Raw genomic sequence first — 27296 nt, forward strand, 5'->3', positions numbered from 1 at the left:
GCGGTTCTCAACCTGTGGGTCGCGACCCCTTTGGGGGTCGAACCACTCCTGTTCACAGGGGTCGCCTAAGACCATCAGAAAACACATATATAATTACATATTGTTTTTGTGATTAATCACTTTGCTTTAATTATGTTCAATTTGTAACAATGAAAATACATCCTGCAGATCAGATATTTACATTACGATTCATAACAGTAGCAAAACTACAGTTATGAAGTAGCAACGAAAATAATTTTATAGTTGGGGGTCACCACAACATGAGGAACTGTATTAAAGGGTCGCGGCATTAGGAAGGTTGAGAACCACTGGTCTAGGATGTTTTCCCTGGAAGAGAGGGCTCTGTCTGACACCATGCCTATTGTTGAAGCTTGTAAAATCTCGCCTTCTGCGGTGCTATAATAACCCGTTGTTCTAACATTTCCCGAGACTGTTCTTCCCCTGCTTGCTAACAGACTTTGTACATTCGCATCCCATTCAATGCCTGTTCTTACTGACCAGCAGTCAATTCAGTGGTTGAAAGGTTGTATCTTCCTTTTTTTTTTAATGGTATAAGACCAGAACAAGAGTCTTGAAACTATAATTCCCAGTGCAGTGTAAATCTAAGTAATACTTGAAAATGCAAAACTCCTACAACTGAGAAAATAATAGCATCCGTAAAGGCCAGGAACAATTGAAAATGCACGCAGCAGATGCTCTGTAAATTTTTCCTAACTCTCCCACTGGGATGCAAAGAAAATTGCCTTTTTAAAAAAAATCCCATGACACCGTCTTTTGTAATTAGAGCTATTAAGTCGAAATGATAAATAACCGTGCAATGGCGTCCTACAAAAGAACAGCCCTTTGCCCTGATTGCTCCTGAGCAGCGAGAGGGCTAAGAGCATCAAGTCCAGGAAGTTGGTTGGACTCCTGTAACCCTGAGGATTGTTCGGAATTTAGGGAATTAGCAAAGCGAGATGACTGTCTTTTTCATCTTTCAACATGGTCGTGTCTGTTAAGATAGTAACTGAATCTGATGTGCCAAGGAGGTGAATAATTATAACCACAACAGAGTATACTCGAGAATGGAAGGTTTGTGAGGCCTTCGCTTTCAAAAACGTGCTGCAGGGCATTTCGGTGGCTGTATGCAGTGCTTATTAGGCGAAGGTAATTATTGCTCTAAATGGGGTTTTGTTTCTATTTTAGAGAATCAGATACCGGGGAGGAGAATGAGCCCTGAAGGCCCCTGAACTCAGGGTTGTGAGGGCTCCCAGGCCAGGGTCTATGTGGTCCTGGATAGTGACTTTACATCATCCGGACTCTGACCTCTTATTGCCTGTTTCATCGACGTTGCCAGACCTCAGGAGAGCAGGTTTCCTGAGGTCTGGAGCTGGGGGTGGGTGTGAGGCTGGAGAAAGGCGTGAAAGGGAGGACCACGGTTTCTCTTCACTGGAGAAGCGGCTTCCAGCATCGCAGCTCCTGGGAACCTATTTTCTGTGAGGAAACGAAATGAGTGTCATGAGTGTACCCTGTGCGTAGATGCAGTATCAGTTCTACACCCAAGGTCAGATGAAAGTTAATGACCATTTGCACACCAGAGATCCGAAACCCACATTCTACTTCTTTCTCATAATGACAGGAAAGGAGAGCAATTTATATTTAAATTGATTTAAATTTCAAAGCATAAACACGGAGATCTCCCAGGTACCCCCTTTTCCACAGTGAAACTTCCTGGCAGGGCTCGACGTCCCTAACAAATTAAGTCCCTTCCCATCCCAGCTCCCCAGGGCGGACAGTGCTTTGTTTTCGGTGGAGCGATCCTGTCCCCGCCCTGCTGGGCAAGTGGGCACCACACCAGAAGCCGGCAATGCCATCAGGGCCCCTTTCTATAATTATGCAGGTTTTACGTTTGTTGAGCTGATTAGCTGATTGAGGCAACGAATGGGTGTCATTAACACATGGTGGACGGGACAGCTTCCCCTCTGAGGCTGCCGGCTCAGGGGTTCTCGGGTTCCTGAAGAAGAAGAATCCTGGCCATATGCTGTTTTTATAAAGTTAGGAAATTCTGCCGTCTGCTGAGCCCAGTCTCCTACCCGAATGCGGTGCCCTAGGCTGGTAGTCAGACACTCAGACTCCCACGCTGGCCTGTGCTCACTCTGGTACGTCACTGGCTTCTCTTGTCCTGTTCCCATCCTCCTCTTATATAATAAAGAGGGAATATGCTAACTGACCATCACACCCTCACAAAGATGGCAGTGCTCACAGCCACAAGATAGTGATGCCCAGTCCCCTCAGCCCCGCTGGGGGCCTCGGGTCCTCCTGAACCCCCTGCTGACTGAGGCTCAGGCAAGCAGGACCGGCTGAGGCACAGGCAAGCCTCGGATGGCGGCTGCCAAGGCTTGCACAGCCGGCAGTGGCAGCAGCATGGGTGTGATGGGGGCGTCTCCTTCCCCTGATCGCCAGGTCACCTGCCACCCCTGAGGGCTCCCGGACTGTGAGAGGGGGCAGGCCGGGGTGAGAGATGCCCTCCCCTCTAGTGCATGATTTTTTTTTATAAAAAAAAATCTAGTTTTTTTTTATAAAAGGAAGAGGTCAGGTTCAGATGGTGACGGGAGTGCCACGGTAGGCCTGCAGGCCATGTCCTCAACACCAAGTGCGAGACAGCTTTGCTCTTCTTAATCATCTCTGCCTATTCAATACGAATCTAGGAATAATAACTGCTGTTCATTTAATTTGCTTTCTGAGCTGTTTTCATTTCATTGACATTTTTCCTAAGTAAAAGTCCTGCAAAGGCCTTACTCTCCCACACATAACTCCCCCCCCCACACACATAACTCCCCGCCCCCTCACACACACACACCCCTGGGAACATTTCTGCTGTCATTTGTATTGAGGGGTAAGAGCTATCCAGGGAAATCTTGGTCTTGGCCATATGACCCAGCTATTGTCCATCATTCGTCACATTAAAAGTCTAATTGTATAAACAGCCATGAAAGTGGAGCCGTTCTCAGTAAAACTGAAAATGACACGAACACAGTGTGTGCGGATAGAAGTAGCTAACGCTCCCTGGTACATAACGCCAAGCCTGCCATTGGATTCAGCCGAATTCTGCGGAGTGCCTTGATGCTGTTTTGATAAAAGTGAAATTTACTTCACATACTAGTCTTTCCAGTAAGTGACACATGAACACTTAATATTCGATCGTTTCTAAATCAGACATTCTCCTTGAAGGTGGCTAAACAAACTGGTTCTAGCGATTTGCGTTTTTCAGATAGGTTATAAAAAGACTTCATTTTAATACAGCGATTGCAATTTGGAATGAGATTGGTGATAGAAATTTTGACCCTGGAGGAGTCAGAGAAGGTTCGCATGGAACAACTTCTGCATAAACAGTACCTTTTGATATAAGTGTTTTGTTTGGAAGATGATTACATACTTTTAAAAATAATCCTGGCTCTCCTTCTGTAAAGCTATATCAAAATTCTTCTTTGACTAAATAAAACTGTGTTTCCCAAAGCAGTGGTCTCCAGGTCGAATTTGCAAAGCAGTTCCCTGAAGTATTTGTTAATAGTGCTAATCCCTGCTCTGCCCCCCCCACCCCCCAATTAAGTGTGGATGGAGGCCTTGGCATCTGCATTATAACCACTTTACCCCCGTGTGATTTAGCTGCCCGCTTTCACCGACACATACCAAGGTCTGTGTGATTTGCAGTCTCAGGGAGCCAGCTGGTGTTTGTTTGTTTGTTTTTGTGTGTGTGTGTGTGTGTTTTAAATATGTTTTTATTGATCTTTAGAGAGAGAGGAAGTGAAGGGGATAGAAAGATAGAAACACTGATGGGAAAGAAATCATCAATAAGCTGCCTCCTGCACGCCCCCTACTGGGGATCAAGCCGGCAACCCCAGCATGTGCCCTGATCAGGAATCAAGCCAGATACCTCTTGGTTCATGGGTCCATGCTCAAACACCGAGCTACACCGGCTGGGCACGGCTGGTGTTTTATGAAGGGTGTTGTGCTAATGAACTAAGCATGGTAGGGGAATGAGAAATATTATACTTTTGCTATTTACTCATTTATTGGACAACTGCCTAACTTTTCAGTGTTTCTCTACCTGAAAGGAGATTTTCCTATGGGAATGATAACAGAATTATTACAAAGTTCTCATTGACAGTAAAAGCTTTATAAAGGAAGAGAATTATTACCAGGTTTTATTTGGTGGGAAGACTCGGGAGTAAGCGAACATTCTCACTGAAGTTTCTGTATTAAAATTAGGAGGAGGACATGGGGGGTGGGAGGTTAAAAGGAAGTGACTTTAATCCTGGCTCCAAATAAATGCACCTGAACAAAGCCATATCCTTGTAAATTGTGGACAGATCCCAAGTCAATGGAGCTAAAGGCTTGTCTGGTTCTCTTTTTGCAAAAAGTGGCTAACTTCTATTTATTGAAAATGCAAACAGTGAATAAAAATGAACATTCGCTTTAAGACTTAAGATCGATTGAGGAAGTCTACACCTTATCCTGCTATTGTTTTCTGGTAGAAGAAATGACTGACACGTTTGAGATTGGGGTTATCTCTGTAACCTTAGGAACAGATGGTAGTTTTTAGAAATGTTGCCAGTTTTCCTCCCCTCTAACTGCAATGGGGCGCAAAGCCTGCAGATCCAATGGCCAACTTAGTTTTCTATGTTCTCATTTTCTTCCTTTTGATTTTCAGTTTTGTTTTCGTGTGTTTAAAAGACCCACTTCTAGATCTTATCTCCGAAGGTGGAGCTAAGTGCAGGACCTTCTCCTCTGTCTAAAGGGCGCCTTATGCAGCAAACACAAACTTTTCACGATTGGTAAGAAAGCAGGCCCCCCCATCCTTCATTTAGGGGGCATTAAGGGAGAGTGTCGATAAGCCCAGGCCAGGACACCTCTTGCTGACAGTGGAGATGGCCGAGGGAAGGGGGTGGGCATTGTCCCAGCAGCCTGTGGTCCCAGGAAGTGGCATAACTACCCTGTCTGGTCCGGGAAGGGGCAGATTCCACCATCAGGCCTCACAGTGCTGGAGTGGCACACCTGGGCTGTGGGCTCAGTCCCTGGGACCTCATACCTTCATACCCTCCAGTCCTCTCAGCACTGTCACTGAAATTAACAAAGGGCTTCAAATTCAGGATTAGCATGTGTGCCTAAATCCAAGTTATTAAAGTTGTTTCATTTTGCTGGTAATGTCAGGCCTGCATGAGTCAACTAATTCCAAGGTTAGTCTTGTAACCAACTGGACAGTCTTATCAAAAGATCACACTGACTTGAATGGTCCAGGCCCCTCCAAGGGCGTTTCCCTGGGGCCTGCCCTCATGCAGTTTTATTACCTTGATATTTCAGGAAGAAAGCCCTCATAAAGGGCTAAAATAACCTCCATTTTGTCTATTTTATTTGAAAATCCAAAATACATATCCTTTCACTTATGTGAGAGGAAATAACGGCTCAGAGCCTTGGGCGATGCTATGAAAATAGCTTTGGCTAATAGCCAGTGTTGTAGCATAACTTTTTCCCCCAAACATATTTGGCTTAGCTTGTTATCTGCTGATCTTATAAGATTGTTTTGTCTTGTGAGCCATTAAAGGACTTGGTCTGACACTCGAAAATGGTCATGGGGCAGGTGCTCAGGATTATTCGCGACACTGAAATGCAGATGGGAAATGCCGTGTTCCTCATTCTCAGCAGCTGGGCTGTCTATGGTCCTCACACGCTGCTCCCACTGCCAGTGAGAGCAGTTTAGCTGCTCCTGATTTTAACTGTTTTTGTGAAAAATGGTCTGCTCAGAACGTGGCTCCTGCCTGGGCCTGGTTTAAATCCTCCTTTTGGGATCTCTCAGTCGCTGGAGCCCACCGTGCCCTGGGCTCCCCTGGGCTCTGCAGGGGTGCCCGTGCTAGTCCCTGCTGCCCCTTAGGACTTGCAGGGGCAGTCAGGGGCCCATCTTGGCGGGGTCAGGCTCTCTGGGACTTCCCAGCTGCCCCCCCCCCAATACTGCCTCTTGCTGGGGTTGTGAACTGTCACAGGCTCTAGCCAGCCTCTCCCTCTTGATGAGGGTTGGCTCCTTTGCTGGCCTTTGTCTTCAGGGCAAGTAGAAAAACCGCTTGATTCCTTGCAAACTTCCCATCCTGGGAGAGAAGAGCAACTCAGGAAAAAGCAGCTGCCCTGGCCTCCCCCAGCCTTACCGTGCTCCCTGCTGACCTGCTGTGAGTGTGCTGGGCCCCCGGCGAGCTGGGGCAGACTTCCGGGCAGTCTCCTCTGTGTGCCACGCTCAGTCTGGGCATGAACCTCCACTCCCGCCCTCAGGGTCCTCATCAGCTCAGAGCCTAAGCCCAGCCCAGCCCAGCCAGGGAAGATGGGGTCCATGGCTCAGACCTCCCGTCTCTGCTGCCTCTTTACCCATCTCCTCCCCGAGGTCCACTTGGAGCAACCTGGGGACAGCCTTGAGCTGTCCCAACTGCCTCCCGAGGGGACACCCTGGCTCAGTGGGACAGAGCTCGGAGCCTCCCAGAGCCGGCTCCTGATGTGCGGAGGGAAGGACGTCTTTCCACAGCTTTTGCCCTTCCAAGCCTGTCTTGCTACAATGTTCTGCCTTGGGTGTCGGAATACAAGTAGTAATGACTCTGCTTTTACATCCCGTCTTCCATTCTGCCCCAGTAGGAGGTGGGTCTGATTAGAAAGAAGCTCCCATGCACAGATGAAATGCAGAAGTAAAAAGCACGTCACCGTGTTTCGTACTCGAAAGTAGCTCCTTGGCTGAGCACTTCCATCCATCCTCTCTTCCCACGCTGTCCTGTGGAGAGTGCTTATCATCACCCACTGGCAAGTAATGAAGTTGACATTTGGTGAATTGACGTAACCTGACAAAGGTCAAGTACTAGAAATAGTGTAGGAAGGATGCCAAATGTGTAACAAAAGGAAATTCCTTTAAGGTCCAGCAGGTTAGTTTTAGGTGAGGGTTCAGGGAAATTTTCAAATCTTTCCTGGTCTCCTCTTGGGCTGCCCCCTCCATTGATTGATTGATTGACTGAACCAATCCTTTGCTAGTGGTTGCAAACACAAAGGTCTCTCAGGGAGTTCTTGGTGGTTCCTCTGCCAGGAATCCTGCTGTCATGTCAAGGGAAGATGTAGCAGTAGAATTGCTGAACATTCAAACAAAAAAATCTGAAGAGCATCGTATGAGTGGCAGAAGGTTGTAATGTTATTTTTAAAATGTAGATGCTTGCCTACCATAAAACCTTACTTGACAAGGGGATCAGTGCAGACTTGACCTGCTGTGTGTAGACCTACTGTGTGCAGACTTGACCTGCTGTGTGCAGACCTGACCTGCTGTGTGCAGGCCTGACCTGCCGTGTGCAAACCTGACCTGCCGTGTGCACACCTGACCTGCCGTGTGCACACCTGACCTGCTGTGTGCAGGCCTGAACTGCTGTGTTTACGACTCAGTGGCTTCCAGAGGCTCATTTTTATTCTAAAAGAGCTGATGACCTTGGCTGGCATTGCTCGGTGGTTACTTGCTACGACTCAGTGGCTTCCAGAGGCTCATTTTTATTCTAAAAGAGCCGATGACCTTGGCCGGCATGCTCAGTGGTTAGACCATCGGCCTACACACCAGAGGGTCTCAGGTTCGATTCTCGGTCAAGGGCACATACCTGGGTTGCAGATTGGATCCCTGGACATAGTCAGGGCACGTGCAGGAGGCAACCAACCGACGTGTCTCTTTCACATTGATGTTTCTCTCTCTCTCTTTTTCTCGCTCTGTCTCTATCTCTCTCCTTCCCCCATCGATGTCTCTCTCTCTCTCTCTCTCTCTCTCTCTCTCTCTCTCTCTCTCTTTCTCCCTCACTCCCTCTCTCTTCCCCTCCAGTTCCTTCCACTCTCTTAGGAAAAAAATTCAATGGAAAAAATATCCTCAGGTGAGGATTAACAACAACAACAAAAAGGAGCTGATGGCTTATAGCTCTGGGGCTTGCTTGTTTGGGCGGCGCTGGTGAGGGGTTAGGAGAGTTAAATGAGATGGCCAAAGCTTGCAGTTTCATGTTGGCACATATAGTTAGGATCAGAAATCACTTTTCTTTTACCCCCTGAGTTAAAATTCTGTAAATTTGGATTCCTGAGAGGAAGTGTCTGGAGGAGCAGAGGACACCGGGACCTTTTCAAATGCATGGCTTGCGGCATCTGAGCATCACTGCTACTGGTCCTTACTGGGTGACCACAGCAGATGGACCTGAACCTGCCTGTCACCAGAACATCCTCGAAAGGCACTTAGAAAACTAAGGCTTTTCTGTTTCTTAGTAAAAAATGTTGAAGAAAAATGATAGCTAAGCTTAACTTGATTTTTTTAATTGAGGTTTTATTTTAGTTGGATCATGTACAAGCCATGTTTGCATTAAAAGGAAACGTGTTTGGTTTTTTCTGGTACGTTTCCTTATAAGAAGGGCAAACAAATGGACTATTTGGGACAAGTATGGATTAGCTCTTTACTGCGCTGGCCTACAGAGCACGTACACTGAGTGGCCAGATTATTATGACCGGCCAGATTATTATGACCACCCCATCAGTACTTCGTTGGGCCACTTTGGCCTTCAATACTGCAGGGATTCTTCTTGGCATTGACTCCACGAGATGTTGAAAGGTGATGTGAGGAATCTGACAACATGCCTGATGAAAAGCACTGTCCAGTTCTGTTAGATTTGATGGTGGAACCAGCTGCCTGATGGCTCTTTTAACTTCGTCCCACAAATGCTCAATTGGCTTGAGATCTGGTGATTGTGGGGCCACCTAAGCAAGGTAAAGTCTCCCTCATGTTCTTGAAAGCACTCCTGCACAATACGAGTACCATGGCATGGTGCATTGTCTTGTTGGAAGAAGCCATCTCCATTGGGATACACCATCAACATGATAGGATGAACTTGATCAGCAACGATAATTAGGTATGTTGTGCTATTCAGATGTTTATAATGATCTGGCCCTCTAGCAACTTCAGCAGGAAATTATAGCTAATTTGCCTACAAACGTCAAGTGGTCATAATAATCTGGCCACTCAGTGTATTTCTGGTCTAATGGAAAGAATTGATACAGGATACACATTATCATTGTTCTGTTGACTAACTTTTCCGTGGATTGCACGTGTATTAAATGTGAAAACCTGTTAAGAAGTGGAAGGAAAGGGAGCTGGAAGGGTCTCTGCTACAAGACAGAGACATGGAACTGAAATGGAATTCTGTCTGCCTAGGGGTATGAATCATGCGGGCAGGGCAGCCAGCCGGGAGGCCGCCAGGCCGCGCTCAGTGGCTGGAGCTGCCTCCAGCCACGTGTGCAGGCGCGGTGAATCTAATGGGGCGGTGGCAGTTTTTCAGCTACCTCTGATTTTAGCCTTCTCACGATAGCTTCTTTATGTTGCTGTGAATTTTCAGAACATCAGCACACCTATACACACATGTTAATAAAAGTTATACATTTCTTTCGTGCAGCGGGCGTTTGTTATTTTCTCTCTGTAAACCCGTGGGTTATGAAGCAGGGCAAGCGTTGGAAGGGAAGGGGGTATGTAGGATGAGTAGGTCATTGTGGCCCGAATTTTCCAAGAGTCTGAAGGCCTAGTAGGAAATTCAAGTCAGTTCTTAGACTGTGTACAGTAAACCTCCTGTTTTCTGTCTTTTCAGTCTCACTGCTGTTCAGTTCGTTTTATTTATTTTTAAATGTATCTTTTTTGGAAAGTATCACAGATGTCCCCGTTTTTTTCCCTATTGACCCCCCTTCACCCCGCTCCCCCCTGCTTTCCAGGCCTTCTCCACCCTATTGTCTGTTCATGGGTTATACATATAAGTATATATGTTCTTTGGTTTCACTCTTCCTATCCCACCCCTCCCCTCAGAAGTTAGACAGTTTAAATGTTCATAGCATATCGGAGCAGATAAAGAATAAGACCCTCTCATCCACTGACTTCCTCTTCCCGTGTTGTTCTGGCCAAGCTATTTCACATCTCTCAGCCTCAGTTCTCTCATCTGTAAAATGCGGATAACATAATAGCACTGGGAATATGATTAAGGAAAAGGCCAACCATGTACCTGTCCTAAAACATCACTGGGAAGTAAACATCCATTTGGGGATAACAGGCATATGATCTCATTTAACTTGATTTCTATATGAAATAAATCCAATAACTGTTAGATGCATCTGGGGATGGAGTCTGAGCCCAGATGGCCTGGCTTTCCAGGCCTGGTGAGCTTCAGCCTGAATGTTGGCCAGTGTTTCTTAATAAAGTGGGGACCCCCAGTGTTGAGGTGCTCAACTTGCACATCTCTGGGCGAGTCCCTCCTGCACCAGGAGCACTGGGCTCCCTGTGTGCCTCTCAGGTTCCCTCAGTGGGGAGAAACCGCAGTCTGAAGGTGGGGGTGCCACCATCGGACTGGCCTCTGGAAGCGGAGCCTGGGCAGCTGTGGACAATGAATGGATTGAGGGAGAGGCTGGCCAGGTGACAGGGTGAGGTCATGAGCTGTGCCTGTGGCAGGGAGGAAGGGGGTGGAGACACTTCAGAGGTGGAAGTGACAGGGTTTAGGGACAGATTTATGCGAGGACTGGGGAAGAGGAAAAACTGTGGCGATGCCTGGTGGTGATCCCATCTGAAGCACCAAGCCCAGGAGGAGGAGGAGGATGCGGGTGGGCTGCCTCGAAGGCGCTGCGTGGATGTCAGGCCTCTGTGTCCTCACACCCTGTTAAACAGGTGACTTTCTTGAGGACAGAGTTTGTGCCACTGGACTCGTCATAGCAGCTCATGCATGGCAGACACGGATGGTCTGCGAAATGAACACACTCAGCGTGTAACTGGAGATGTGGGCCTGGAACTCGGGGAAGAGGGAAGAGATGGAGACGCAGATTTGGGACTCGCCCACATAATGGTGCAAGCTGACACCCCAGGAACAGATAAGATCCCCGGGAAAGAGCCTGCGGGAAGCTTGCGTCTTTAGAGGGTTCACGGATGATAAGGACCAAGAAAAGAGAGTTTAAAAACAACAGTCTCACGTTCAGCTGACAGGCTGGAACAGACTGGGGCTGAGAAAAGATGGTTGGGACAGAGATAAAGTGGTCGTAGGTCAGCTTTCAAAGTGAAGTTCCAACGTCCCTGGATGCGCCAGATTCTGATACTCTATGGCACCTCTCCATGGTGAACATTGACCACTATTTTTCAGATTTTAACACTAAAAAGAGTCATAAAGTGAAGGTTGCAACTGCTGCTTTTTTCTTTTTTTCTAATTCTCAAGGATATTTTTTCCATTGATTTTTAGAGAGAGTGGAAGGGGGAGAGAGAGAGAGAGAGAGAGAGAGAGAGAGAAATATCTATGTGAGAGAGACACATCAATTGGTTGCCTCCTGTACATGCCCCGACAGGGGCTGGGGACCGAACTTGCAACCCAGGTATCTGCCCTTGAGCAGGAATCGAGCCCAGGACCCTTCAGTGGGTGGGCCAATGCTCTAACTAGCCAGGGTTCCCTTACTTTTTAAAGAACAGCAAAGATGTGAGCATTTTGAAGCACTTGTGATTATATTCCTGGTAACCAACATTGAACACCCTCTATCAGCATTTCCTGCCGCAAGCTCGTTTTTATGTCATCCCACAGGGGATGTACCGCCTGCTGAATGTGGGTGGTGTGTTGTGGCGGGACCTCCTAAAACAAATATTATGGCCCTGCTCCAGGAATGGTACAAAAAAATAGCCGGCTATTTAGATAATGAGGAACTGGGTCCAGAAACACCTCTGTGTTTTCCTAACACGTTTGTGTCCACAACCCACAGAACAGGCAAAAGAGCCTGACCTGTACACAGCTCATCCACATTTGTGACACATACTAGTGGCGATGCATTGATTTTTAACATGTTTTATATTCTTTCTATTGCATTCTATTCTATTTCATTAAAGACATGAACAGAAACACAGGTCCCACCCTAGCTGGTTTGGCTCAGTGGATAGAGCGTCGGCCCGCGGACTGAAGGGTCCCTCCCGGGTTCAAGGGCATGTACCTCGGTTGCAGGCTCAACCCCTGGTGGAAGGCAACCAATCAGTGTGTCCCTCTCACATCATTGTTTCTCTCTCTGTGTCTCTCCCTTCCTTTCTACTCTCTCTAAAAATCACTGGAGAAATATCCTTGGGTGAGGATTAACCAAAGAAAAAAGAAACGCAGGTCCACACCAATGGATGTGCAGTTTGACCAGCACTATTCTGCTCTGTCCTGGACCACACAGACTTGACTGCCACAGATACACACATTTTATGTGGAGGACGGGGACAGGCTACAGAAGCTCATCTGTAGACTGGGGGTGTTACCTGCCCGACTGTGAGGGTGTGGGAACATCAGATGAGACCCCGTATGAAAGAGCTTTCTCCCTGTAAATGCTGCACAGGCGAAAGATTGTCGTATTGACGAAACTTTAATTCTTGGCAAAATACTCAACAGTTATTTTCCTTAACTATGTTTGCTGATTTCTCACATTGAGACGCGAAATGCTAACTGCCTGTCCAGAAATTTTTGGTTTGTAAATTTAGAAAAATAATAGTTTCGTTTGATTTTGAAAATAATAATTTCGGTTGTTAACAACTGTAGTCCCCCCAGTGATTTGTAATCATTGTGTGTCTCATTGTTCGTGTGGCTCTTACTTGTACAAAGTTGATCGGCAGAAATTCAATAAGCATCACTTTGAAAGGACATTGATCCCCTTTGCGTTTGAATGATATCATTAGTGGGGTTATTAGGAGAGCTTTCTTAGCAATCGCTCAGAAGTGGAAGGGAGAAAATACCTGTTGTCCTCAAGGCAACAAGAAAGTGCTATCGGGTGAGCCCTTCGGTTCTTGGAGGCTGTCAACTGTCCCGCCCCCTGCCCTGCTTGAGGCTGAGTTACCAATAGGCACATTTAAACTAAGTGCTCTTCTGTGAATTAGAGCTAATTAATCCACATACACTCTTAGTTCTCATGTAGGTTCTCACGTTCACTGCTCAAAATATGTGCTTTTTGATCTTATGCTCATGACTTTTGTTGTGGTGAGTTATTTTCAAAGGCCTTTTCTTGCTTTTAGACTCTGTGTGTTGAGAGATAAGGAAATGATTTGTGTTGGCAGAGTTAGGCTTCGAGCCTCCCAGGTCCCAGGAGCTGTCATTCCCGTGTACGTGTTCCCCTGGAGGGAACTGTCCCAGAATCAATATTTGCAGAGGAAATCTCTCCCAGCCCACTCTTATTCTGATCAGATAAAAGAAGAAAACTCAGCTCAGAAATCTAAATAGCTGCTTCCTCCCCCTCCTACCACATGAGCCGCACCAGTAGGAGACACGGAGAGAGAAGCTGCCTCCTTAGTGATTCCTTGACATTAATCTTCGTACTAAAGGGTCACAGAGCACTCCCTTTTAGCTGACTATGTATTTCACACGTGAGACTTCGTGGGGGAAATCGTAAATCCTTAAAAAGGCCACTATAAATTAAGTTTTTGTTCTCAACTAGTATATATGAACCACTGGCTAAAATACATTTTTGGAGTCATAATTTTTCAGTATTTCCCAGAAAACGATGTCTCTGTGTTGGAAGAGACTGAGGTCTTCTCTTCATGAGGAGGGCGCTGTGGTGAGAGTCCACCAGCCCTTGGAGAGTCCCTCATGATGTTGATTGAGATCCATGGCTGAGTTTCCTTTGCCAAGTCCCTTAACTTGCTTGTGTGTCTGATTTTTGCTCTGTTAACCAAAGTGTAATGCCGGGCAACAAATACTGAGGTCTTCAAAGATGTGACCAAAAACATGCAGCACTTGTTGGGGAGAAGCTAGAGCTATAGGACTGGGTTTTCCTCCCAAGTATGCTTTTGTGCTAACCTCTTTCCCCTTGATTCTCTTTATGTGTATTGAGAATTTTGCCTAGCCCTGGCTGGTGTGTTCAGTGGTTAGAGCGTTGGCCAGGGCACCAAAGGGTTATGAGTTCGATTCCTGATCAAGGGCACATCACATACTGGGTTGCGGGTATACTCATCCCTTTCTGCCCCCAGTTGGAGTGCATGCAGGAGGCAACCAGTCCATGTCTCTCTCTCTCTCTCTCTCTCTTTCTCTCTCTCTCTCTCTCTCTCTCTCTCTCTCTCTCTCTCTCTCTTTCTCTCTCCCTCTCTCCCTCCCCCCCTCTTTCCCTCCCTTCCACTCTCTCTAAAACAATCAATGAAAAAAATATCCTCAGGTGAGTATTTATGCCCCCCCCAAAAAAAAGAATTTTGCCTAAAACTCAAAAGATAGTGTTAACTCTCAATCCTGACATTGTTATCATTGTTCTGCATGTCCTATCCTATATTATAAAAAGCCCGTGGTCATGACACCATCACACCGTAATGACCAGTCACCAAGAGGCTGCATGCATGGCGAGGCGCACACGGATAGGCAGGGACTTGACACTGAGTCCCCGCAGGTGCCAGCGGGGTCTTGACCAGGAGGTGCATCGGGGAACTCTGGGACTTGGGGGAGTCCCACACGGCACTGGCCCCGTCCCAGGACTCGCGCAGTTTTGCTCACTGGGTCACTAGTTTCTTAGTATAATAAGGTAAGAAAAAGAAATGACTCTACCCCAGAGCATTGTTGTTTTAAAAACAAACTTAATAGGTTACAAAAAATCCAAAATTTGATTTTCTTCACTTTCATCAACACTTAAACTTGAAGGAACAAAAATTCAAATGAAGCATAAATTAAGTGCCAAGGTATTCCTGGTACTTCATGTGGATGAAGTTGTCTCACATGGGTATAGTATCAGGTTGCCCCCTCCCCCGAAGAAAATTACCCCCCATTATGGGATGAGGAAAGAATTCTTATATTAATTCAAGGTAGAACTAGGTGGAGTTCAAGGTAGAACTAGGTGGAGTTCCTTACTTCTCCAGCCCATTGCATTTTTAAGTGGATGTTATTCTATATTTCATATTTTCCTTTGTATTCTCCTCCAGTTTTGCAGATAAAATGTGTTTTTCTTTATTCTTAAGTTTCCTCCTAATCGGACCACAGTAGCAACAGGGGGCCTTTGAATGAGCATGAATGGAACTTTTTGCTGGAAACAGAACAGCTTCTGCCCACATTCACTGTTCATGCCTTTCGATGCTCAGCTGGTGGGAGTTACCCTAGGTATCCATGGAGTTTAACAGAATTTCCCTCCCCTCTTTTTTCATGAATAGGTACCAAAGGCAGGACTTAGTAAGTAGGTGTAGTCAAGCCATGCCATTTTGGTCACTTGGGGAGGAATTGTTCATCCCAGCAGTGGTGGCAGAACTCATCCTGTGTGCACGATGTTTAGGCGGGCATAAGAGCCAGGGAAAAGCAAAAGGTACATGAGGTGATATTTTTAGAAATACAGAGCAGAAAGCATCATATTTAAATGTATATAAAATAATGCAAAGACTCAATCCAGAAGTGCAGTGGGTGACCTCGCGGGCAGCAGGGTTGGTATGTTTTTGGTCTGGGTGGGCTTTTTTGGGTCTGCTTTTTATGGAGAGGACAAAAAGAATTAATGGTATGATGGATATGAGCAATAACTCATTCTACTTAGGAGTCATCCTTGATTGTTTCTTCTCCCTGCCTCACTCCCACCCCCCTACCCCCCGTAATCAAATCATCGGCAAATCGCGTCCATTTTGTCTAAAAACACAACTCAAATCCTCCATGTTTCTTCAGCTCCTTGCCCCTCCCTGGTCTGAGCCTATGTCCTCCCCAGCCAGGATGAGAGCACAGTCACCTAACTGGTCTCTCTGCCTCCTGTCTTGACTCTCATAAGTCTGACTCTCCACAAAGAAGGCAAAAAGAACTTTCGAAAAAATATACGTTGAATCATGCAATTCCCAATGTTAAATTTCTTAGTGCTTCCCCATGTTCAGGCTAGAATCTGAATTTGCTATGGTCTGTACTCTCTCCGGGACTGTCTTGTCACATCACTCACGCCTGCCATGGGTGGCTCCATTTCAGCCTTCAGGTCTCAGCCCAAATATCACTTCTTCTGAGAAGCATCCCAACCCCTTGCCTCCTCTCCAGATGACCTCTCCCACCTGGTTTTCTGCCATTCCCCCATTTATCATGATCTTTAATTCCATTGTATTTTTTTTACAATTATTGTTGTTGTTGTTATTATTAGTTGTAGTAGTGGTTATTGTTCATTGGCTATCTCCCCAGCTAGTGTGTATATTTCATGAGGTCAGTGGTGTATCTGTCTTGTTCACAGGGATAACCCAGTGCCAGGCATATCATAGATGCTCAACAAATATTGGTTAAAATGGAAGAGCAAGCTGTATAAGGAGAAAAATAATGAAATCACTGCGCCTGCATCAGAGTTGGGTACCATATGTTTTGGTGTTGAATGTCAGGGTGAAGTTGGAGATTAGGAGGAAGTTAGAGAGTTCAAGGTAGACCTCCAATGATGAACAGAGTTCGGACTCAATAAGATAAGCAATACACAGGCCAGAGCATGGCACTTGTTACATTTTTTGAGACTGGTTATTTTAGCAGGTATGCCCCCGCTGGATTGTATCAGGGAGAGGCTGGAACCAGGGGCTTTGTGGTCGGCGGTTATTGCACCAGCACAGAAAGGGAGATGAGGACTTGGATAGGGAGGTGCTGGGGGAATGTGGGAGACGAGGTGGACTCAAGGCTTCACGGTTCAGAAGTTTGTGGTCACAGTGCATTGAGCAACCCAAATATACAATACTGTGCTTCCTTTATTATATAACACTAAACTCTTAGCCAAAAAAAATCACGTTAAAATGACGTTCTCACATGGATTTCATAGAAGCCTTCATCTACACCCCAACTCCCCGTTGGGTGAAGGATGAAACTGGCATGATGATGTCTTGCTTGATAGGTTTTGGTGAAAAGGGGAATGAGATCAAAGTTTCCCATTGCCCTTGATTTAATAAATGAGATGTATATGAAAAGTGCCCAGTTCCACTGGTTAAACTTTCTATCCAAGTAATAGTACCGATACTTACATGTTGTGAATCCACCTACCAATTTTTCCCTGTCCAATTGCTACTAGAAAATGATCTGACGCGGTTTTCTGAGGATGCTGCATGTGCTTAACATTGTTCTTTTTTATTTATTTAAGCAATTGAACAAGACGAGGAGAGCAGTGACAAGCACGTGCCTGCGGCGGAAGCTGACGGTGTTCCAGATCCTCAGGTAGGACCAACCCTGGGACAACCCCTCAGGGCCCCTTTCTTTGTGTTGAGAGAGGTGAGAGAGTGCAGGTTTTGTGTTTTGGAAAAATAGTCACATTATGTGAATAAAGTACTTCTTCTCATAAAAAGACATTTCACCAAAAATAAAAAGGCTCTACAAGTCACATTTATAATTTTATTCATGGGGGAGACACAGGTAGGGAGACATACTCCACTTCCCAGAGAAAGCAAGGAAAGTGGTGAGGAACAGGAAAGGGGACCCCTGGGGCAGACCACCCCACGGAGAGGCCCAGGAGACTCACCTAACAGCACAGCCTGGGCGTGGCCAGGCCGGGCCTCCCTTTCCTGGCTGCTGGCAAAGGCCTTCCTTCATTCCACGCCGTCCCCTGGTGGTCAGCGCATGTCATAGCATGTGATTGAACTACTGGTCGAACTCCTGAGGGGACACTTTGCATATTAACTTTTATATATATGGTTTCATCAGAAGAGAAAATTACAGTATATGAGTATATTACATTAAGAAAATATTTGAAGGAAATCACAGTAATAAATTCCATGTAATCATGGTTTCTGCCTTCTCCCCTGCTCCCAGCATGCTCCGGCAGGCTGCAGTATCACATAGTGTTTGTATAGGATGGGTCTTTCCACCCAATGTCCTGTGTTAACACCAGTAATTCCACAAAAGAAGAGGACCAGTGGAATGACCCACCCTGGACTTGCATTGCCTCACCTCTACAGTGAGGGCCTGGGAGGCACTGGATGATTTCTGAGGCCCTGAGATGCCCAGCATGGTGGTCCAGGCCTGTCCTAGGGATGATCTGGGCATTGCGAACCTGCCCTTGCCAGCACTCTTTCTCTCAAATGCAGGTTCACTCTGAATGCTCCTTGGTCCTTCCCAATTATCAAAGAGGATATTCTTCTACCCCAATCAGGAAGAAATTTTTCTTAGTTTTCTTCCTTTCTGTGGAGAAATTTGAGAAAATGAATACTTACTTCCCTAATATATTACTAATAATATATAATAATAATAATAGTAATAATGTTACTTATTGTTAATTGTCTTCTGAATTTTCCTGGAAAGAATTCTTAATATTGTCTGTGTTGGAAATAGGTACAGACAATTGAGTGGTGTGGTATATCATCCCAGCCCATCAGTGTTTTATTCTGTCATTTGGATTTTCTGCCTTTTGTTTAGAAGAGCAAAAAGTTTTTTTATGAAAAAAAATTATTCATTTTATTATGAAATTCTGTTCAAGATTTAATTTTTAAAGAAATGAATCTATTACGTAATAATCGATAAGAATCCGTTCGCATACCCTGGGTTTGTATGGAATCGCATTCTGTAATTGTAAACGTGCTTCATGGGAGGCGGACTCTTCCATCCTGATTTTCCCTGGATGGCAGTTTTTGCATGTTGTTTTTTCTAAGTGATTTTTAAAGGTACAATAATGTAGAACATGTTGCAGACATAGAACTGTGCCCTTTCACCTTTTGTCATAAAGGTGGTTCATTTATCGTCGTAGCTTTTCCTAAGGAAATCCTGCCCAAGTTTCATTTTGAAAAATGAGCCCAACATTTTTATGACTCCATTTATAAAGGAAACAGACTTTTCATTTACATTCAACACATTTCTCTCCTCAAATACTGAAAATCACGAATAGCTTTAATTATACACTACACAGATTTGTTTTTCCAAAGCAGACCTTGAAGTGAGGCTCTTCAATAACTCTTCTGATGCTTACACATTAATTTCTTTCTGGCCTAATAGTGTTAGGTAAACTGTTTATAATTAATTTCACATCAATAAATCAAGTAGTCATGTGAACGTCTAGAGCGAAAGCTGTTAGTTATCTTGCTTCTCCTGCCAGAGCAACATTCCTAAAGTATCTTAATAAATTCATAGGTTTTTGGACTTGGATCACTAAATTATGGAGTTCTGAAAGGGAGCTCCAGAAAACTTCTGGTTCAGTGTGGCACTTCCAAAGAGAACCGCCTTACAGAATGACAGAGGACGTGTAGGCATCTCTCCGGGCTAAATATTCTCCAGGAATGAAGAAGCCTCTTTTGATAATAAGTGTTCTGTAGGGATTGCTTAGAACTGATTATCTTGTGAAAATGCATCTAGGAATGATGTGGAAACCAGAAGATCAAGACAACAGTATTCCTTTTTAAATCATCAGATGATTTCATTATCAATATGAAATAAGTCAATCTGAAACCCATTTTTTTAAAAAAAGTAACAGCATTTCGTGTTTAAAATACATAATTTGTGTACCCAAGTATCAGGTTCTAATAAAAATATTTCCTTAAGAAAGAAAAAGTCTGTATCTAGTAGAATCCTAAGCATATGATACGAAGAATGTTTCGAGTTCCTTAAAAACTCATGTTACACAGAAACCCCCAAATAGTCAAGGTTTCTTAAATATCCTCCACTCAGTCCCACCCTTTTCTCGTTGGTGATATTATAAGGGACCCACACACAGAAGGAACGATTCTCTCTTCAAATTGGAGCCTCGGGGAACTTAGCCCAGTTGCTGGTGAGCCTGTGCTGGTGAGAAGAGGTAACGGGCTCGTTCCCGCGGCCAAATGTGATGGCTCCAGGGTGCTTTCTCCTGTGCACCACCCCAGCCTGCCCCAACCCCACACGTGCCCTTCAGTCTCTTACCCACCAGGAGCAGAGGGATGAGGACTAACCCCTCATTCTACTGAACAGACACCCAGGGCGAGGGGCCTGAGGTGCAGGGTCACCAGCCTGCTCTCTCCACTAGCCGGACAGTATTTACAACTGAGGATGACGTGGGTGGAGAGAGAAGAAATCACAGATGGTCGACATAAATGAACTTTCTAGATAAGAGAAACTTATTCCTTTAAATGTCAAAATATTTAAATAATGTTCATCATTTTGCTGTAGACATTTCTCTGAGTAGTTGTTGTTCACTACTATATCCCTGGGACCTATGGTTGATCTTGGCACATGATTGTTGCTCAAATAAAATCTATTGTGAGAGTGAATGAAAGAAAGAGTCAATGAATAATATATATATTATTATACATATAATGTATAATATATAATGAATAGGAGCAATGAATAATATATATATTAATATACATATATATATGTATATGTATATATGTATATATATATTATATACATAATGCTAAAAGGAGGCTATCATAAATATGGGTAGTTAAATATTTGAAAAATTGTCATATTGAATAAGAAACAGAGTTTCAGTTGCCTAAATGGGTTGAAGTTCAGAGGTTTGAGAGTTTTGTCCAGTGTGAAAGGGACTTTCCAAGAACTCTGACTCTCCACAGTGCACAGGCTGCCCTAAGATAAACAGATGCCTGTCCAACCTTGGACAGGAACTGGAATACCTCTTGTGAGGATGTTGTAAATATAAATCTCTGACTTGGGTGGAGGAATTCCACTTGCTGACCTCTGGGAGTTGGTTATTCAGGCTGCTTCATGGACTTTTTTTTGTTTCCTTCCTCGTTGTCAGAGAACCTGCTAGATTAAGTAGATGTCCTTGCCCCTGGGAATAAAGATTTAGCCATTGCTTTGCATGTGTGGTCTCATTTCTCTGATGCCACTCAACAGAATGGGTACCTTTATCACTAAGTGTTAAGACCATGGTTATGTTGCTGAGTCTATTTAAATCCTGTATTGGGTAAGACAAAAATTCCAGTTTGGGCTGTTCCTGCTAAGAAAACTTTAGATTTATTTTTTAAATCATGTCTTGATATGTCAATATGAAGCATTCTGTAAAGAATTTGAGCAGCAACAATTCATAACCTGTGTTATAACAAACATATTGTTTGTCTAATCAAAGTCCTAGATTCTTCTCCATATTATTATTACTCAGGTACTTTGGCGTAATAAAAAATATGTTTTATGAATCATTTCTAAACCCTGATGAAATTTTAAGCCCTTTATTTCAGATTTTTTTGTTTGTTTGTTAATCCTCACCTGAGGATATTTTTCCATTGATTTTTAGAGAGGAAGGGAGGATAGGAAGGAGTGAGGGAGAGAGAGAGAAAAAGAGAAAGAGACATCAATATGAGAGAGACACATGGATTGATTGCCTCCCGCACGTGCCCCAACCTGGGCTGAGGATCGAACCTGTAACCCAGATGCATACCCTTGACCAAAAAGTGAGCCCACGACCCTTCATGTGCAGGCTGACGCTCTAACCCCTGACCCACACAAGCCAGGGCTCCAGCTTATTTTTAATAAACTTTTCCACTGTATTTTATGCAACATTGGGGATCTTCTGCTAATAACCCATAGTAACTTTCCAGTCGTGGGGGGAAAAATTTAAAAAAACCTTGTGATCTTGTTAACTGTGTATTTGTACATGGAATGATCTGGTGGAGCTAAAACATTAGGAGGCTGTGTCCTGTTATTTTTAGAACTCTGTATCACTTCGCCCTTTTTGCCAGAGTGGTTCCTGGCTAACTTTCCCATGAGTTTTTAACCTTCTTGCTAGGCTTTGCTTATGTAACAGGAAACAGGCTGTCAGGAACAAATAGCGGCATATCAGGAGCACACGTTAGTAGCAAATGATTTAGTTTGCTCTGCCCTCGCTCTCTTCAAGTAGACCGATCCATGCTCTCCACCGTGAGACTTTTGGAGTGGCGTTCCTAGACTAAAATCATACAATTTCAATCTGGGAAAGGCCGGCTCTTTGACCAAGACCATGACTGGATCCGGGCGACAGAGGAGATGAGCGTGCATTAGGGAGAACTCTGAGGCGGTGTCATGTCCTGGGACTGCGGGTTTAAGTACATCTTTGCCTTTTCTCCGACTCTGAAGGCGGGGGTGATGTGCAAGCTTCAGGAGAGAGAGGACATCGGGCGCATCGAGCTGGTCCAGAAGCTGGCGAGGGAGAACTGTCAGTTTTTGCAGACGGACAAAAAGGAACAGGACAAATCTGAACACGTAAGCCCTTTTCCTCTTGGGGGTGCAGGTTTGAAAGGGTGGAAAGTGTTTCTGCCTGGTTGTATGCTTGAAGGAAAGAACTTTTTATTTTAAATTTCTTAAGGTTTGGCTTTTTATGTTCCCCTTTCCCCACCCCCTACCCCACCCCCAAAGGCATCCTCCTTAGTAAAAATGACAGCTCCGGGCCAGTGGTGTATGACACTGGGTTTATAAGAGAACTCTTCTCAGAAGTAAATCGTGTAGAAATGTAAGAACACATGTAAGCAGCTATGATCGCATGTCTACATATAGTCCAGATCGGATGGCTTTCAAGTTTCACTTTGGGAATTTCATCCCATCAGAAAGTTTGTGGAATATGAATTTTGAAAGAACATGTACCTTTTATGTTTAGGACAAGGGTGGTTCTAGTTACCAAACAAATGTATCCTAAGTCCCTAGAAATAGACAAGATGAGAAGAACCGATTGTAGAGGCTCTCACCCAGCGGGAGAGTGAGAAGGGAGTTTTCCCAGGGTCTTACGAATGTTTGTGTTCCAACAAGAGCTATATTGTCCGCACATAGTGAAACTGGAGGGAAGGGCCGCTGTGCCCGGCTCCCCTGAAAGCAGTCATTCAGATTGAGCCTCAGAACCGAGACCACTGCCGTCATGGCCGGGAGACAATGGAGCCACTTTCTTCTGCTGCACATTGTTGTCTGTTGACTTTCGCTGTTGTTTGTAAGACTTCACTCTCGGTGCTGAGCTAGCCAGGGTTGCTCATGAAGGGAAAATTCCTCAGTGCTTATACACATGTCTTTCTCTGACTTTAGTTTTTCCTTGGAATTTTATTTTCCACCCTTTCCAAGTGGGAAAAAGCGCTTCATGCCTTTTCTGCTCCAAGGCCGTCAATACCAATGCCAGGCTTTCACTGAGCAGGAGAGGAGCATGTTCCGGCATAGCAGGCTGGTTAGTTAGTGCAGTAACCACACCTCTCACAGTGTCACTTCAGATCATAGCAACTGGTGTCACAAGGGACAGATAACTTCGCAGTTTCTGAGCCTCATAACAGAACTATTTCAGGGGTGACTGTTTGATTTGACAAATGGAGATCTCAGGAGCCTTCACTTTGCTAGGCACCATTGAAAAGTTTAGGGACTTGTTTACATTGTTAAAAGCACCCTGAAGGTTGACAACATCAGACTGACTCCTAACCCCTTCTATGTCCTTAGCATATTTGAATATCCCAGCCCATGGCTTAAATTTCTCAAAAACAGTATTCCTCTTGATAAATTTTAATTAGAAGAGCAACAGTTTTCATCTCCCTTACTTCATTGATTTCAAGATACACATCTCTCCCACCTTTTAGCATCTCTGAAATCAGGATGAGTCTTAATGAATGATGACATAAAAGCATGTTATAGTTTAGGTGTGACATTTTTCTTTCCAACTGGCCCTTAAAATGAGTGATATATTTTATAATGCATTGCATATTCAATTCAGTGGAACAGTGATTACCTGAGCATAGGGCAAGATCTTTTAAAATCAAACAAACAGTAGAGTACCACTTCACCAAGATTAGAAATCATCAGCCTAAGGCCACATACAACTTTATGCTTATTTAAAAGGTACCTGTGTTGTGTTTGACTTATATTTAGTTCAATTCAGAATACTAGAGTTAGAGCTATTGAGAACATAATGCCCTCTGAATATGTCATAATAGGAATATGAACTTGGTGCCAATAATGGTAAAAACTTTTAACTTGAGACAGAAATTTAGTGGTAGGAGATTTGTAACACTGCTTATGTTATCTACTCTGTCATCTTCAAACATTCATTTTAAGATTGTAAAATAGAACACAAAGGTTTTTTGGGGGTTTGTTTGTTTTTTTTACTTCTCGCATGATGTCATAACAGGGATGCACTAACAGCTGAAGTGTTGGTGCTTCTGGGAGGAAAGATGGTGTCTAAATAAACATGGGAATTAAGGCCTTTTCTCTGTAGGCTTTTCCTACTGAAGCTGACAGTGAGGAAAGGTGAGGAGCTTTTCTCCTTGGTGGTGAATGTAAAGGGAGGCATTCCGCACTCTCCTTCCTATAGGATGACACCAGTTGAACTAATCAGCTCTCAATGCTATTTTTCTTTAAATGTTTTTATTTTTAATTTTTCAATCACAGTTGAAATCCAAGACTATTTTATATTAGATTCAGGTGTGAAACTAATATACACACTTAGACAATCGTATACTTTACAAAGCATTCTCCCCAATATTTCCAGTACCCACCTGGCACCATACATAGTTATCACAATATTATTCACTATATTCCCTAAGCTGTACTTTATGTCCCCATGACTATTTTGTAACTTCCAATTTGTACTGTTTAATCCCTTCACCTTTTTCACCTCGACCCCCAATTCCCTTCCCCTCTGGTAACCATCTGTCTGTTCTCTGTATCTCTGAATCTGTTACTGTTCTGTTTGTTTGTTTATAGTAACCTTTAGATTCCACATATAAGTGAAATCATATGGCACTTGTCTTTCTCTGTCTGACTTATTTCATTTAGCGTAATACCCTCTAGGTCCATCCATGCTGTTGCAAATGGTAAGATTTCATTATTTTTTATGACCAGGTAATATTCCATTATATACAGGTACCACATCTTCTTTATCCAGGTGTGGTTATCCAGTTGCTTCCATATTCAAGGCTGATATTCATTGGGTGCTCCACTAAATGGATTATTTGATACTAGATGCTTATACTTTTTGTAATAGTTTATTAGTAATAAAAACCATTTGGTAGGTTATATTACTCTTTTAAGTTTTAAGCATTCAGTATATCAATCCCTGTACTTGCACGTTGAGTTCACAGTGTCTATGTGGTGGGTGCAGCATTTTTCTTTTTCCTGCCCTTGTTTTCTTTTCAATAGCCGTCATCTGTTCTTACTCATGAAAACTCAGTTAGAGCACACAGCATGTACAGAGGAAACTACAGTTTACTTAATGTAAACCCAGGTCTGCCGTTTCCTCTTCTTGTTATAACAATAGCAAAGCCTGAAATGACATACAGATTTCCTTTTTTAAATGTTTTTAAAATGCTTCATCTACCTCATCTACTATTCCTGGGCCAATGCTGGTTCAGGAGATAGCCGTAAAATTCATCCGAGTTAGAATCCCAGTTGCCTATCGAGTCATTCTTTTTACTCAACTGCATTGCTTCCCCAGTTCTGGAACGCCATATCCCTTTTTATACCTATGTGCCAACATGAGAAAGCTACTTTGAAGTAGTACTGCATAGAGAAAGACATGAAATTGGTAGAATAAAGCTTTGGTTGCTGGTAGGTCTTGTTGCAAATTGAAGGGGCTCCGAGCTTCCTGAGGAGACATTTCTAAGTTTTGCCATGATTATAATAAATGCCATGATTATAATAAATGCATGCCATTAGAGAAACGCTTCACTCTGAGCTTTTGCCAGGGTGTTTCTGAAATGAAAAAAGTGAAATGTATAATTATCACAAGTTTCTCAGGAAGCACCTGGTTTTCCTCTTTTCTATGAACTAGCTGTAGGCAAAATTACCCCGCATTTATTCCTAAGTGTTGAAAATTATGTGAGGACTTTAAGAAGGGGCCAGAAAATGGCTGTTTCTTCTAAATATTATGATAGTGAGATTAACATTTAGTCATTAATTATTTAAATAAATTACTTCTTATATAGGCATCCTATCTCCTCTTCTTAATTCTATGATTATATCAATAGAGGAGGGAGCATGTGTTACCAAATGGGAACTTTTGAGCTTGACCTTGTAGGATGACTGAAGGTCACTGAAAGGCAGGATGGGGAAGAGTGTTTTAGGCAGAGGGACCAGCAGGAAGACACATGAGTTGAGCACTGGGTGACTCATGGGGAAAGAAGGCAGTGGGATGAAGGAGAGGTTAGGATTCGACTATGAAAGACCCAGTAAGCCAACCTAAGGAGTTGAGACTTGCTTTTCTGGCAAAAGAAAGCCATCAGAGATGGGAAGTGGCATAATTAGATGTGGTCTTCATAAGATCTCTCTCACATTTCTCTAGAGGAAAAATTGAGTGAGGGAGAGGAAAGTTTTGGAGGGAACCCTTAGAAAGCTATCGTAGTGAGTCACGTTGAAAGATGTGAGCCTACACCAGGGAGGTAACTATGAGAAATAAGATTTAGGTGGTGAAATTTGCAGAATCTGATGGCTGGTAAGGGGTGTGCATATGTGTGTGTGTGTTATTTTATATTCAGCATTTTTTGAATTTGTATGAAGGTTTTTTGGTACAGTGTAGACACAAAAATTTCTGTTTATTGCAATAATGGTTGGTCTCCTTTGCCAAAGAGATGCATGAGACATGCACCTTGCTTTGTTTTCCTGCAGTATGTCTCCTACGGCACAGGATATTTATCTCATTAACAAATTGTCCGATGGGGTTCTCGCCAACAGTGTGGGGACTACATGAACTTTCTTCTTAGACCAGATACCTTGACAAAACCGTAACCGGCGAGAATCTCTGGAAGCCCCAGAATAAACTGGATTATTTGGCCAAAGGTTGGCATTTGCTGCAATGATGTGTATTCCTTCTTCAGAATGAACCGTGACTTTAGGGGCGCTCTCCTGACCCACACGGTCTGAGCTGGTGTTTGACAGATTAGGAAGCTGAGGCAGCTGCGTGAGTAAGCAGAGCTGGGCTGGGAGTGAACTCAGTCTGATGGCCTCAGCGGTCACCTTTGGAGGGAGGACTGAGAGGAGGACGGAAGCTAAGAGGATTAGAATCACGATAGTCCTGAGAAAAGGGGTCGATTTGGAGGACAGTCCTGCAGGAAAGTCAGAACGATAACTTACTAAAAAGGTGGGGGGAGGTGTGAGAAGGTCCAAAGGAAAAGGGATGCAAAGGTGCTTGCTTAGTTGGAGTCCTAACTCAGATTTGAAAAGCTTATACACTGTTCACATTTTATCAGTGGAGTAACTGTATTTAGCTACGGGTCCATTTTTCTGGAATACAACGGCACTATCTACCAGACAACTGAAACTTTTTCCTGAGATGTAGTTTATGCTGTGTCGTGTATTAATTAACTGGGACAGTGGAAATACCAACAGAAAGTAGTTCCTGAACCGAGTTCCTGATTTCCAGGTTGCAGAAAGGAGGATCTATATAATGTACGTGACATCCATGCTGGGAGACACTTTCCCTAGGGACCCTGTCTGTCT

General features: G+C 44.1%; 1 protein-coding gene across 2 annotated transcripts in view; it reads left to right on the top strand.

Annotated features, from left to right (window-relative positions):
• The window catches only part of RAPGEF5 (Rap guanine nucleotide exchange factor 5), a 196304-nt gene that overhangs the window by 83907 nt on the left and 85101 nt on the right, over positions 1 to 27296 (top strand). For both annotated transcript variants that reach the window (XM_023753857.1, XM_014455916.2), the window contains exons 8-9: positions 17086 to 17159; positions 21975 to 22100. In XM_023753857.1, the coding sequence (XP_023609625.1) occupies positions 17086 to 17159; positions 21975 to 22100 (200 nt within the window). The remainder of the gene's footprint in view (positions 1 to 17085; positions 17160 to 21974; positions 22101 to 27296) is intronic.

This window comes from Myotis lucifugus, unplaced genomic scaffold, assembly GCF_000147115.1.
Source record: "Myotis lucifugus unplaced genomic scaffold, Myoluc2.0 scaffold_52, whole genome shotgun sequence".
NCBI classification, from domain to species: domain Eukaryota; kingdom Metazoa; phylum Chordata; class Mammalia; order Chiroptera; family Vespertilionidae; genus Myotis; species Myotis lucifugus.